This window comes from Silene latifolia, chromosome 2 (assembly GCF_048544455.1).
Source record: "Silene latifolia isolate original U9 population chromosome 2, ASM4854445v1, whole genome shotgun sequence".
NCBI classification, from domain to species: Eukaryota; Viridiplantae; Streptophyta; class Magnoliopsida; order Caryophyllales; family Caryophyllaceae; genus Silene; species Silene latifolia.
Genome location: NC_133527.1, coordinates 125862179 through 125877429, shown reverse-complemented (window position 1 = coordinate 125877429; position 15251 = coordinate 125862179). Strand labels below are relative to the sequence as shown.

The 15251-nt window shown below is 33.8% G+C and overlaps 1 protein-coding gene across 1 annotated transcript; it reads right to left on the bottom strand.

The window, feature by feature from the left end:
• Positions 1-310: 310 nt before the first annotated feature.
• LOC141642947 (uncharacterized) lies at positions 311-11211 on the bottom strand. Its single transcript, XM_074451945.1, has 2 exons — positions 10441-11211; positions 311-1336 (listed from the first exon to the last, which is right to left on the bottom strand). The coding sequence occupies exons 1-2, from the start codon at positions 10881-10883 to the stop codon at positions 472-474; spliced, it is 1308 nt and encodes a 435-aa protein (XP_074308046.1). The 5' UTR covers positions 10884-11211; the 3' UTR covers positions 311-471.
• Positions 11212-15251: the final 4040 nt, after the last annotated feature.

The following is a 15251-nucleotide window of genomic DNA, read 5'->3' as shown; positions in this document are numbered from 1 at the left end:
TAGAGTAATTTGGGTAAGAAAGGATTTTATTGGTGTCTAGGATTGATTATTAGATTGTAAACGGATGAATTAGGTCAAGTCTCTTTCGTAATTTGATAAACTTTCAATTTTATTCACTTAATTTCTTAGCACTCATATTTGAATATCTTTGCATTTGAATCCTTTCAAAACCCCCTCCTCTTTGTTATTTCATTTTTGCTTTGTTCATAGCTAGTTTTAATTGCACATTTAGAATCATTGGCGAAATGTTCCCTCTCTAGGATTCGACCGTTACTTGCCATTGTACTTTTGTTAGTTAGATTGCATTAAGTAAGGTTTATAAATAGTTACTTTGCACGTTTTATTACTTTTATATAGCGACGTTAAGGTCGTGCCAAGGTACTTGAGTTGAAATAATTCATATCAACAGAGCAAATTTACAACCAAAATTAACAAAATCAAAATTTGTGTAAACATTAAATCTAGCTAGATTTAATACGGCAAGCTCTTAGAACTTGAGCTAATAACCAATGACTTAAGCTTAGAGGACTCCCCTGAAGCATTTGCCCTTCTAGTAATAACCTCCATATTCTTATACAAACTTTGTTGAACCATACTCTTCATCAACCTCTTCCCTTCCCTATTACCCGTCTCACGGGCCGGTGAGCCCATCGATATTTGCCTAGTTGTCTGCGGCCCAGAATGTGGCCCGACAACTGTCCCGTGTCTCTCGTCTTTAAACCATTGTAACAACTTAAGGGCCCTCTTTTGTGCTAGAGGGCTTCCCAACAAAGCCACTTCTAGAAGAACGTGTACAATCCCGGCTTTGGACATCTTTTCTCGTTGTTTGGAGCTTTGGTGAGCTAAGACCATTAGCACATAAGCGGAGAGTTCTTGGCATTTGGGCTTTTCATCCCATGTTAATATGTCAATCAAGCATTCTGGCACCATTGAATTGTCCTCCAAGGCCTTCTTACCCTTTAAAGTTACCACTAAGTTACCTAATGTTGCAAGGGCATTTTCAGTAATTTTTCCCTGCAGGGATGATGATAATGTGCTTAAGAGAATGTCTACAATCCGATTCGAGATGAATGACCCTGAATTCTCTATGACTGCAGAGAGGTTGTATAATGTACCGAGACAGTATTCTTTGGTTTGTTGGGAGGATGATTTTGATTGTAGACTAGCAAGTAAAAAAGGAAGAATTTTGGATGGATTTAGAGGAAATTGTGTGTTGGATAAGGAAGATATGGAGAAAAGCAATTGTGAAATGTCATGTTTTGTTGTTTCATCTATTTTATCAATCTCTGATGGTAGTTTTGATAAAATTCCTGCTTCAAGTATCAGAGCTTTGTTCCTGTATAACATACATCAGCAATTTGAGTTAGAGCAAGAGTCCATTCATTAGCAGGAAAGTTGGTTAAGTAAGAAATTACTCTAGAGACAGACACCACTATGTTGGTTAACTAATGTATCGCAAAATATCAACCCTCAGAAAATTTGTTACCACCTTTAAATAAGGTTTATATAATCCGATGTTGAGTTTCATTATCTATCATCATATTCACATAAGAGATTTTATTATGGAAGCACTAAACAACTTTAAATCTACAACTATAGTACTCCGTACTATACTAGCAGCAAAATCAGCCGTTAATATAGGTCTTTCACAATACTTGTAAAGTTATGTTAGCAAGACTTTGTATGCAAAATTATTGTAATGAGATCATGGACTTATGGGGATGACTTGGGGAAAAAGGGAAATTCCTTTTGAAATATTCCGTATGCATTAGACAATGAGAAAGGAACGAAAAAATAAAATAATGGCCAGACGTGAACTAAAAGAACACCCTGCTAGAGTATAATTTCTGGCATCACATTTAGTATAGGTATCGTAACCTTAAGTCACTCGTTTAAATTTTCATCCCATATATTGTACGGACCTTACGAAAAATATTGCACATTTCCACGTAAATAATAATGTCATGCTCATATTTCATAGGAGTATGTATATATATAGTGCGAGCGCTAATTCGCTAAATTATGTTTTTTGGAATTAATGTAGGTCAAATGTTTGCCTAGTACCCACAAATTTAATTAAGATGGGATTGTAAAGTAATAAACCTAAATAAATCCAAACTTTGAGCTCTTTCGAATTTATTTAGTAGATCAATAATGTAAATTAAAATTGTATGATCATATCAATATTCAATAGGTCTTGGTATAGATGGGTGGGGCGAACAGACGGGTAAAGACCTCTAATAAAATGGGTAGTGGGGGACAAGGTGGGGCACCCCCATGTGCTTCCCACTTTATGACAAATGAGTATTTTGTGAGAGAAAATAGTATCCGTCCATACATATAGACGGATAGTGTCCGTCTATAATGAGAATTTGTGATCAATATTTTATGCATCCTATCAATATGATGTGGCCTAATAACTTAAATGAATAATTTTGATTTGAGCGTGGAAATGTCAGCTTTGTGGGTGTCATTCCACCACCCACCACCTTTTACTGGACAAAAGGCGCAACTTGCGTCATCCCTGCCTTTAGAACTTCTGGCTTCTTAATTTCGTAATTTCATTCATCTATCACATACGAAGTATTTACAAATACAAAATTTTATTTTAGACGTATATTATGAACACAAAATCTCATTTGTGACGGCACGTATCCGTTACTTTGGAGTGACGGATACCATTTTCTCTCACAAATGACCCAAATAAAGGAGAGAGAGAAGCACATGGAGGTGCCTCCCACCTTGTCCCCCTTATTCGTTTTGTGAGTGGCATTACCCGTCACTTGCTTTGACCCGTCTTCAGCAAGACTAATTGTATTATGAAAGTGGTGACATATTTAACCCGTCTACATTTTTAGACGGATATACCCGTCTACAATGAGATTAATTGATTTACAAACTTATGTTATACTACTCCCGCACGAGACTAACACTATTCGTCTAAAGTTCTAAATGGGTCAAATATGTCACCAGGATGGAGCCAGGATTCAAAATCGCGATTATTGATGGTGCCTCAAATGATAAAGTGAAAAAATTTGCTTATTATTATAAGGGTCGAGCCCGGATTTCCCCTCAGATGTACTACTTTATCACTAGACCATGTAGATTCTTATACTAATATAGAAACGTATTATTTATTTATCCTTTGACAAAATTCAACAATACATGGAGTAGCAAAACTTCATCTTCTCCATCAAAATTTCGGGATTTGGAATAGAGGCTGCTACCCCATGCTACTATGGTAGCTACGCCACTGTATGTCACCACTTTCATAATAAGACAAACAACAAGTAGGATGGTAGGATTGTCTTATTATGAAAGTGGTGACATATTTAACACGTTTACATCTTTAGACGGATATATATCCGTCTACTATAAGACTAATTGTACTACTCCATCCATTTCAATTTATCTAGCTTTTTATTTGATGTGAATTAAAATTCATCGAAAAAACTGAGTAAAAATTAACAATGTGGGTTAGAAGAAGGTTTAAAACTTTAACATTTCTATTGAAAATTATGACCTCGACACATATCTGTCATGTCCCAACTCTAATTCCAGGGTTTTTCAAACGAATTTTTTGAATTGAATTTGGAATTAAATTTAAACATTTTGATTTTTATAATTGAAATAATGAAAATAAAATCAATTTCGAATTTCCAAACATTACCTTACCTAAATCCCGAATAGCTGAATTTGACACACACAACTAGTCTATTACTCCCTCCAATTCTACCGAATTGTCATATTTAATTAAAATACTCCTCACAAAACTTTAAAAGTGGGAGAATTAGAGGTTTTATACTACTCCATTCAACTACACTCTATCTATTTGTGTTTTGCACAAATATTAAGAAGGGTGGGGTTAGGTGGAAAATATTGTAAATAAGTAATGGGGTATGATGTAAATAAGTGGGGTATGAATGGAAAATGGTGGAGTTTGATGTAGAAGTAGTGGAGGTATGAGTGGTAAATATTGTAAATAAGTAATGGGGTATGAGGAAACAAAGCGTCTTGCTTGTGACGGGCTAATCCCGTCACAAGCTTGTGACCTCTCACCAAAAGGGAGAGGGGACAAGGTGGGGCACCCCCATGTGCTTCCCACTCACCTCTAAATGGGTATTTGTGATAGGAAACGGTATCCGTCACAAGCTTGTGACGGATATCGCCCGTCTTCAATGAGATTTTGTGATGAGGAAATGGTCTTTGACATACCTTTTTAAGAAATAGGTAGAGTAAAATTGAATGGATGAAAAAAGAAATATGATAGAGTGGAGTTAAATGGAGGAATATTTACTTGCGTGTTGCGTTGTAGAACCCCTTCCAAGAAGTTTCATTTGTGAGTTTGGCCAACAAATTGACTTAAAATTAGAATTAACAATTAGCTAGGTTTTCGTATATCTCTCTAAAAAAGTCTCTCTCTAAAAACCTCTAAAAACTCTAACCCTAATCTTCAAATTCATCAATTAGGGGCTACCGTCTACCAATTTTGGTGGATGTAAGCCCCAATTTTTCCGTTTTTGTTACTAAATATCTATTAATTATTAATTATATGCAAATAACTCTTGCCTCTCATGTCATCACCTTTATGTGAGTCTCACCTTTGTGTGAGTTTGGTTCTCATCTTGTGTGAGATTTATCTCTCTATTTGAGAGGTTCAAGAATTATGTGGAAGATCAATGGTCTTATCTGTAGTCATATGATGCTGCAATGGATATTGGATTATTGCTTACGATTTGTGAGATCGGACAAGATTCATCTCTTTCAAAACTTATTATCAGATCTATGGATCTCCTCCTCGCAGTTGACTGTATGAAGAAATAACAGTATTTTAGATGGTGGTGTGCAGAAGCGCTTTTATCTAATAACAATTTTAGTTTTAGGAAGAGTTTGTCTTACTTGTGTTTTATAAATTTGTATTCAATTAATTTTAATTTTTGTTGCAATTCTTGTATAACATATTATTATTATTAATGAAATTGATTTTTACTCAAAAAAAAAAAATAGTTAGGTTTTCGTACTCTTAATTGCATGCGTTCTCTCTCGGCTTGGCCTCTTTAAAGTGTCATTCTGTCATTACCTAATAAGTCCGTGACCATATAAGACTCATAAAGGATCCACAAATAAGACTATACATCCATATATATATGAGTAGGATACATTCAATACAAATTTAGTTGAGCTTATATGCAATCTTTTCGAGCTTTTAAAATTTTCGAGTTATATTTTAATTTGTTAGGTGTCAAAATTAAAATCTAATTGAGCTTATATGTATTATTTTTGAGTTTCATTATATTATATTGAGTTTAACATTTTTATAAAGCCGCCGCTCATATTCTTTTCAATAAAACTCGTAAAATATACATATAAGCTCAAATCCTTTATTATAAAGCTCGAAATCTATACAACCAAATGTATACATCTGGTTGAATAGTCTATTAATTGTAAAGGATCTTGTTTGTATGTTGACGACATGTTGTATGCTTGCTTGCATGAGATGTGGCGTTTGTTACTGATAATTTAATTTAATTAATACTCGATCTTATGCTAATGGCGGATCACTATTATTAGGGTGTTGTTTGGTCTTGCTTGTATAAAATTGCTTTTCATTTTTAAAAGGAGTTTATTCATAAGCAACTTTTTAGAAAAATTTTGGTTGTTTGGCTAAACTTTTGTAAAAACAGTTTCTTATAAAATTTAAGTGTTTGGCCTAACTACTTCCATCCATCTTTTTTTTTTTTTTTTTGCTTTTTTCATTAACCATATTATTTATAGATTTATCATTTGAATAAAAAGCAACGTTTAAAAATTATGTAATCACCCGTATACTAAAACTATAATTACCTTTCAATTTACTCCGTATAATTTTGCACACCCTTGTCAAATCAAAATTATGCCAATCAATATGTGTGAGAAGAGAAGCAAATGAACACTATAATTTTACACACCCGGTACGAGGAAAGAAACAAATATTGTACAGAGAAGAGAAAAGGTGGAGGTACAACATATATAAAGAAGTAATGGTTTTCCGAAGAGAAAAAAAACGCATAAGTAATAAATTTGTGGCACTTTAATTATGTGAAAAGTAGAAGTAGAAGTAGAAGTAGAAAATACTTACCTCTACTTTTGGGGGTAAGTTATTAGTTTTTAACTTTTTTTAAGTAGTTTTAAAACTCCATAATTTATGGTGTTTGGCCTAGCTAATACTTTTTCAGTTACAGAAGTACTTTTAAAGCTTGGCCAAACAGCACCTAGATATTACTCACATGCATCCCCAACTCATAGGGAAAAAAAGTTAGTTAGGGTATGTTATTTTACAAAATCTTATTATAGACAGTAATTATCCATCTATAACTAAAGACGGGTCAAGTAACATACCACATTACGCATAAGACAAACAACAACTTACATGGTGGGGCCCAAAAATATCACCACTTGAAGGGTATTTGACCATATATCCGTCTATAGCAAGATTTGCTGATGTTATTTTAGATTCAAGTTTAGCTCATTTTAGTTCAATTAAACTCGATTCAGTTTGGTTCAACTTCACTCAGTTTAGTTTAGTTCAGTTCAGCTCAGCTCTTCGGAAATTAACTCTTATTTTAGTTTAGTTCTATTAAGTTCATTTTAGTTTGATCATCACCATTAAGTTCACTTTTTTGAGCTAAAAAAACAGGCACTAATGGGGGATAAATTAGTACTCCCTTCTATTCAGAATAACTGTCCCATTTGAAGAATGACATGAAAATTAAGGAATTGAGTTAAATATTGAAAAGTATTATATAAGGTTAAGAATATAGGAGAGAGGGTGTTAATTTAGATGGGTTAGGGGTGGTTGGGGTCGTAAATAAAGAAAAGAGCCAAGGGTAGGAAAGTTATTAAACCTGTTAAATGGGACACTTATGTGAATAGACGAAAATGACAAATGGAAGAGTTATTCTGAACAGGAGGGAGTATAATTTAGGGTTAATTAACAGGATTAATCCAACCTATGCCTCCCCTTCTCAAAATGCTTCAACCTATGCTTTATCCCATATTAATCTCATCTTTGCACTCATTTTTCTCGTATTACACTATTGGAAGGGCAACCTGCTGAACAGGTTACCCTCTTCCCTTACTCATCTTTTTTTCTTTTTCTATTTTTGCAATTAGTTCATCTTCATCAATCAGTTCAATTAAACAACATCAAATTACCAATACACAAATCCCCTTTTCAATTAACCTACGAGCAAATTGATCATCATCAATGTCATGTTGTATCAATCATCACCTCATTAAAACACTGAAAACTCCAATTCAAAAACCCGGTACTCAGAAACACCATTGATAAATTAAATGAAATGGAATAAAAAAAAAGGAAACCATAATCATTATGCGAATGCCGAACATCAAAGATCTTCAATTTATTATCATGGCTGCATCCAATTCATTCCCTTTATAAGTAACCATCCAGCCTTGTTTTCGAGCCCCACCATCCACATCACTGAACTCAATCTTATCATATAGATTCTTAGTAGTAATATCCACAGCGGCGGCAACTGAAGAGGCGTTGGAGGATATGAGGTGGTTTAATTCCTATTGGATCGAATATAAGAATTCCACTTTCATCTTACTTACACGGGATCTAAATGCATATATAGGCTTCCACTAATTCCTTTGTTAAATCATTTTCTGAATCAGATTTCGCAATAATCACCACTCGAATGTACATCCTTTATAATATTTATTTGGGATATTCTCTCGTGTACTCCTAAACATTTTCGTTTTCTAAGGTAACCCCTCGTTTTTCACAAAATAACTTTGACCGACAATAATTCTTTGTTACGAGTTCAGAAAACGATAATTTTTTTTTTTCAAACCAATTATCTCGTCAAGGCCTTGAGTTTGAAAAAAAACTCACCGCTTTTTAAACTCATACCCGGTAGTTATGGTTGGTCAAACATTTTTTAACGAATAAACTTTGACCGACCATAATTCCCGACTACGAGTTGAGACGTCAGTGAATTTTTTTTTCAAACTGAAGACCTCTTAAAGACGGTCAATTTGGAAAAAAAAGTTTATCGTATTCTGAACTTGTAGCCAAGAGTTATTGACGGTCAAAGTTTTTTTGCATGAAAAGAGGGGTATATCATAGAAAATGAAAAAGTTGAGGGGTACACGAGAGAATATCTCTATTTATTTATATACGAATTGAATTTATAACGTAACCATAACCAGTAAAATTACATTATTAAACTTTTCAGTAAAACAAAAAATAAAAGTTAAACTGATCAAACATTTAAAGTCACTCCTAATATTTAAACGTGAAAGAGAACTGATACACTGATCACGATGTTATTCTGTAGTATACAAAAATATGGTGAATAACATTAGTCTGATTATGAATTTAGGATACGAGGGAATAGTAAAATATTAAGGCCTTATTTGAATGAAGAATGAAGAGATTTGTAATAGTAAAAACATAATAGGCAAATACAACTTTTCCTTTGTGGTTATTAGTGCGAGTAATAATTTTACCGCTCTTCTGGAGGACGGTACTCCTCACACACAAACCATTATAATATTTCACTTGAGTGAATTGTGTTTGTGTGTGAGGAGTACCGTCCTCCGGGAGAGACGGTAGAATTTTTGTATTAGTGCATACATAGTCACATAAGCAAACAAATATTGACGCTTAAGCATGTACTACTAATTCTCTTATCTATTATGACAAGTAAGTTACTCATCATGTCATTCTCCACTTAATTTTTCGATAAGTCTCTACTCTCTACATAAGACAATACATACAAAAATAAACAACCAAACAATGCGCACTATAAGTCAACTTGTGCCAACATTAGCTCACTTTCCATTTTAACACTTAGCATGAATGGACATGTCTAAAGACTAGATATCATACCTTTATGGAAATTAAAACTTTCCACCAAATCAATGTCACTATTTTCAAATTAACGTCACTTAAATATAGGAAAATTCATGGATATTATCATATTAATCTCCAAATTTTCAATATATGTATTAACCAAAAAAAAAAAAATTCAAGACATGTGAGCTATTTTTATGCAATCCATTAATTTTAAACCTTTAATAACCCCATAAATCGCTTTATTAAAGTAAAATAAGACGCAAGACCAATACAATATAGGGAGAAAGGGATTCGCGTTTGTCACGGTATCACGATATCTCAGTCTTAATCAATGTGATAAGAACTCGTTGATGCTGCTTTATTAAATGTACGGAGTAAAATATAATTATACTCGAGTCTATGACATCTCCTTCCATTGCAAATTATCATGTCAAACTCACTTTTTTTCATGGACATATTATGACTTTTTTTTTTCACTCATGTCTCTATTGAACCTTAGTCAATTATATTTTGCCCTTAGATTACACTCCTATTACTCGATTATGGAAAACCACTTTTTATTAACAATTCACCGTTGACGATTATAAAGAATGATTCATGTCAGCTGATCCCAAATCATTTTGGGATTAAGGCTAAATGTTGTATAGTAGAACCAAATATACCAAATTCTGATTCATTACCCTTGAATGTGACCATAACCGGGGGCGGATTTAGCCTCTTTTTACTAGGGTTATAGCCCTAGATAAATTACAAATATATTTAAGTGCATTGAGTAGTTATTGCTATAGAGCAGTGCAGATGGTAATAGATGTGTACAACTAGCTAGAAGCCTCGGGTTCGATTCCCATATAGCATTTTTTCTCCCCTTATTTTTAATATCTATTCCTCACAAACTTCTTTTTTTTTTTTTTTTTTTTGTATGAGACAATCTCTTCTTGAATATTTTACTATAGTATAATATATATTATTGAGTGTTATATTGTTACCATAATAAAATATATTTGATTGATGAAAAAAAATGTATAGACGGAAATAAAACATTTTCTTTTTAGATACCTTCTTTTTGTTAATATTTAATATTTGTTTATCTTAATATGTTGGATTTTATCGTATTGCTCATGCAAGATTAATTAAAATAGTTACAATTTGTCTTGATAGAAAATTATATCACTGTTAGTAATGGATCCGTAAAATTTTGTTTTCAGGATTCAAATCAAAATATTAAGGCGATTTCTGCGTAAAAAATATAAATTTTATTTTATTTATCCTAAAAATTGGACAGAATAATAACTTTCACTTTTTAAGAACCCGAAAACCCATACATGGATCTGTCAACAGTTTGAATTTTTTTTTTTTATGAATAAGTTTCGATAGTCAATAAACTTAGCCCTAAATAGATTTCATTCCTGGTTCCGCCTCTGAAGTCCATAACGTTTATCATATATAACTAAAAAATATGACATGCGCAGTAATTAATACGGAGTAATAAAATAAAACATTGAAACGTTAATAATTCAATTAAAAAAAAAAACAACTTAAAAATTAGTAACTCATCCAAAAAACAAAAAACTTACGTAAATGTACCGTCAGCAAGCTGTGTTAACGCCCGAGAAGCCAAACAACGGCGAGAAACGACGTCGGATCCAACCATAGACACCAAAGGAGGGATTACTCCGAGCTCGGCCAAGGTTTTCCTAGTATGTACATCCTTTGAAGCCAAACAATTTATCACTTGCGCCGCGTTTTCTTTCTCCTCCCAGTTCCCAAATAAGAGCTCCTTAACTGCTTTTTGGGGCGTCACCTGGGTTTTTTCGTTCGCATCAGGATTCACAATTTCCTCTGTTTTACACTCTAATGACTCATTCATTATTATCTCGTTCGCATCAGGATGACTTTTTGTTGGTTTTTCTGGGTTTAGGAAAAATCGACGCATTTTAAGGAAAAATTGTAGTTTTGAAGAATTAGTATTGTTCCATTTTGATGAAGATGATGGAGAAGAAGAGGGTTCTTCTTGCATAGTGAATACAATGAGATTTTGTATTTTTTTTTTTTTTTGGGGTGTGTTGAAAATTTGAATTATGTTTAGATGGGTAGTTTATATAAGGGGGATGGAATTGGTATGATTTAGGAATAATTAATGAGGATTTATAAAGGATTTGGAGAAATGAATTAATGAAGGGAGAGAGGGAAAAAGAAAGCACATGAAAGGGAACAACAATGTCTGAAATCTGAAGCCATTAAAGTGTAACAAGAGAGATTTTGATTTACAAAATAAATGGAAGTGTGTGGGTATGTTTAGCTCATATTCCGGTATTTTTCCATGTGAAATTCCGCCCTACTTTTCATTTTACAATAGGTCTCACTTGTATACAAATTAATTCAAATTAATTATGCTTCACTCACCTCTCCAAATAGGATTTTCATTTCTACTTTAAATGGCTTGCTTGAGAGTAATTATTAAGAGAGTAATAAAATTAAAATAAAATAAAAAATGGAGGGAAGGAATGGAGGTTGGAGATAGAAATGAATAGAAATGGGGAAATATAGTGTAATATTCACTCCATTAAGGGAGTAATTGTTCCCTACATCCCCCTCCAAGTAATTACCTCCATATAGAGGTAATAATTTCTCCCTCACCTCCTCTTTAGTCTTTCCACCCTCCACAACTACCACAAAGCACCAATCTTCTCCTATTTCTTCTTATTTTAGCTCTCATTACCCCTTAATAATTACTCTCATTCTAAGCGAGCCCTAATTGGTATATATCACAAACTTGTGACGGGTCAAATATCTTCAACATGGGAAGATAAAACAAAAAGCAAAATGCATAGAAAATCACAAATGACTTATCTTTATCCTCTCATTTGAGTTTTATTTGACCCGTCACAAATGAGAATTTGTGTTCATTTTTACGCAAAAAATGAGATGGTCTTATCAATATCGGGTAAACAAGTCATTCGAATTATACTGGTAAGTTGTAACATCATGAGTTAAAAACCCTGGCCGGGAGCGGTTACTCACAGTAGTTTATTAGGTTTGTATACTTGAGATAATTACGGATCTTTTTCAGTCCATTTTATCCTCACTTATACGCATCCTGAAAACTTCTCAGAATGTCACTCATATTAAGGCTACTCCCTAGCAAGAACGCTTAACTGTGAAGTTATTATAATAAGCTTCCAGAAAAGAAAGTGCGCTTTGTTAATATGGGTAGTACTTTCAATCCTTTAAAGCACATTTAAACTTATCAATGGACTTCTTTAATGGGGTATTCCTGTAACACCCGCAAATTTTACTTTGGACTTATTAATTTAAATTGTTATTTTATTATTTTAATTATTTTATTACCCTTAATTTATAAAAATCGCGTTTAAGTATAGTTGGTGTAATTGTGCAGAAACCGTTACCAACTTGCCCATATAGAGCTTAGAATCAGATTCTATGCGAAATTTGAGTGGAAACTGAGTTGATTGGTCATGAGTCAATATAAGTCAAGTTGTGTTATAATTCTAGGTTTTATTCTCATTTTTTCACAGCTCTAACTTCGTCCCTTCCACCACAGAAATTCAAATTTTCTTCTCTTCAAAACCCTCCATTAAAATCCAAGTTTCACAATCTTAAAACTCATTTATCTCCTTCATTCTTCCACTAAATCAACCCATTTTCGCGGAAAACATAATCTTGTAAGGTAAGAAAGTCTCATCATTTACAACTTTTTAAAATCTCATCTTTTTCAAGTTAGACCTTCTAACAAATTTATCATGTATTTGTGTTCAAGATGTGACCTTGAAGACCCGGAGAAGGACTACTATCATTTTGAAGAAGGTTTAGAGGGTTAGAACTTAGAAGTGCTAATTAAGGCTATGTTGACAGATTACTCGATATTACATGTGTTTGTGTTAATTGGTTGTTAGATTTGGTGATTATTGATTAAAAGATACAATTTTTGCATATTAGTAATAAATAGGGGAAAGTTGTGGACTTCGGGACTATGTTGTGTTGGGAATCCACTTTTATATGTTAATTTATGATTATTTTGTTCTATATGATAGTATTAATCATGTTCTTGTTGGTTTGAATGATGCTTTAAAGCATTGACATCAAATTATGTTGTTGTGTGTGCCTTTGGGTAGAAAATATGACTAAGGTGTATTAATAATGTTAATTAACCATGTTCATGCTTAATTCAAGTTTAACATGTCTTATATATGTTTGAACATTGATTTCTTATCAGGCCTCATGTTAGTTTATTAATGTTGTGCCCAACTTTAAAGTTGGAGCGAATTTGGGTAAGGTTGTGGTTTTTCATTGTTGGCGATACTTGTAATTGGTTTATGTTGGTTTAAGACTAATGCATTTGAGAGTCTTATAAATCATTTCTGGACATATACATGTTGTATTTGAGATACTAAGTTAAGCATTCACATGTTTAAACAAGTCACATTAAAGTTAGAATGAAAATTGGTAAAGAAATAACAAGTTTAAAAACCGCGTTCATTAAGGGTCGACTTTAAATACCTATATCTCGAGTTCTTTACATAATATTGATTTAATTGTAAGTCTAGGAGTTAGCTTGTCCTATTACAGTTCTAACGGTAGGTCACACGTTCAAAATGACCAAAAAATAAGAGAGATATGACCATTTTACTAAAAGGGGTCGAAGTAGTCCCCAAACCGCGCGAGTTGAGAGTGACCGTGCATGTTGCTTCCAGAGAGCGTTTGACAATGCATGTTGTTGGACCATGCATGTTGCTTCCAGAGAGCTATTGACAATGCATGTTGGACCGTGCATGTTGATATTGACCGTGCCAGTTGGTTCCAGAGAGCCTTTGACCGTGCGACTTCAAGTTGGCCATGCAACTTTCCCAAGTTGCACTAGCTGCCCTCTTCACTCGCCTTAGCTTGTTGTTTTTGACCTAGACCTTAACCTTTGTTTTAAGGTCTATGGGGGGTATGTTAGCACTTATTTAACATTATAATTATTTGACTAAGTCTTATTTACATGTTTAAGTGACGGATTTTGGAGGTTTCACCCGTATATGTCATGTTTGTCCCGAATGGCCAATGGATTCATGTTTGGTTAGTACGTTACTTGTTTTCTTGCCTTGACTTGTTGGTATACCTCTAAACCTTTGTGCTAATACTTGTGTATGACGTATTATAACTTTTTTTTATCATTAGAGCAACTTGTTTATGTCTCATTCACATGATAAGTGACGAAATTTGGATGTTTGACTCATGTGTGCCATGTTTGCCAAGAATGGTCACTAGAATCATATATATTTTGATAGAGTCAATCTCTCACATCTCGTGTGCCCTCTCTGCTTGTTGGAATTGATGTTTAAGTTGTGTGACCATCTACCTTTAATACTCTACTAAACCGAAGACGTTATTTGGGTGGGGTACCCCTTTGAAGAGGTTCATTGATAGACTTAAAATATAACTAGTGCTTAAAGAGATTACAAGTACTACTCATATCAACAAAGTGCACTTTGTTTTCTGGTTATCCATGCAAAAGAACTCCACAGTTAAGCGTGCTTGGCTGAGAGCAGTATTAGGATGGGTGACCTCCTGGAAGGTTGTCGGGATACACATCAGTGAGGACAAGATGCGCTGGAAAGGACCCGTGTTGAGCTCTGGGCTATGTACACATCCTGGAAATCTACCGTGAGTAACCACTCTCGACCTTACGTTTGGGACGGGGTGTTATACTACCCATAGTACTCATTTGCCTTTGTACCTCGCCTTACTGTGCATGACTCACTTTGTAACACCCTCATACACCAATGTGCTTTAACAAGACCACCTTGGCATATGGAGATGCTACCATCTCAGTTACCCGAGGTACAGTAATCAAAGGAGACCATAAAGAAACATACTGTAACTATGAAAGTTTAATGTGCGTACAACTTAAACAAAACTGAAATATAAAAATACAACGTCTCAAACTGAAATCCAAACTAAAATAAAAACTGTCATAACAACCAGCGGAAGACGAAAAGACTCGGACTAGTGATGACTCCATCCCCACCTAGATCTCGGGCGTACTCCTTAGAAATACCTGTTAATAAACTGCTCAACATTCCCGAATAGATCACCACAGTTTTCAAAACATTTAAATGGGGTTAGTTACTGAATAAACAAGATAAGTAAACAACAACATCCAATTATACAAACACATTCCTCCAACTCCATCTCAAAGTATATGAAGTGTTATACATCATTACTCATTTAATTGATCCGTCAGCGGAAGCAAATGGAATCAATCAAATATGTTCAACTCGATTGAACTAATCATGAATCTTATCAACATAAGACTTCTTATTTGACGCTAATATCACGTGGATTTATCTTCATAAAACGGGATATTAAAGATGTATTATAT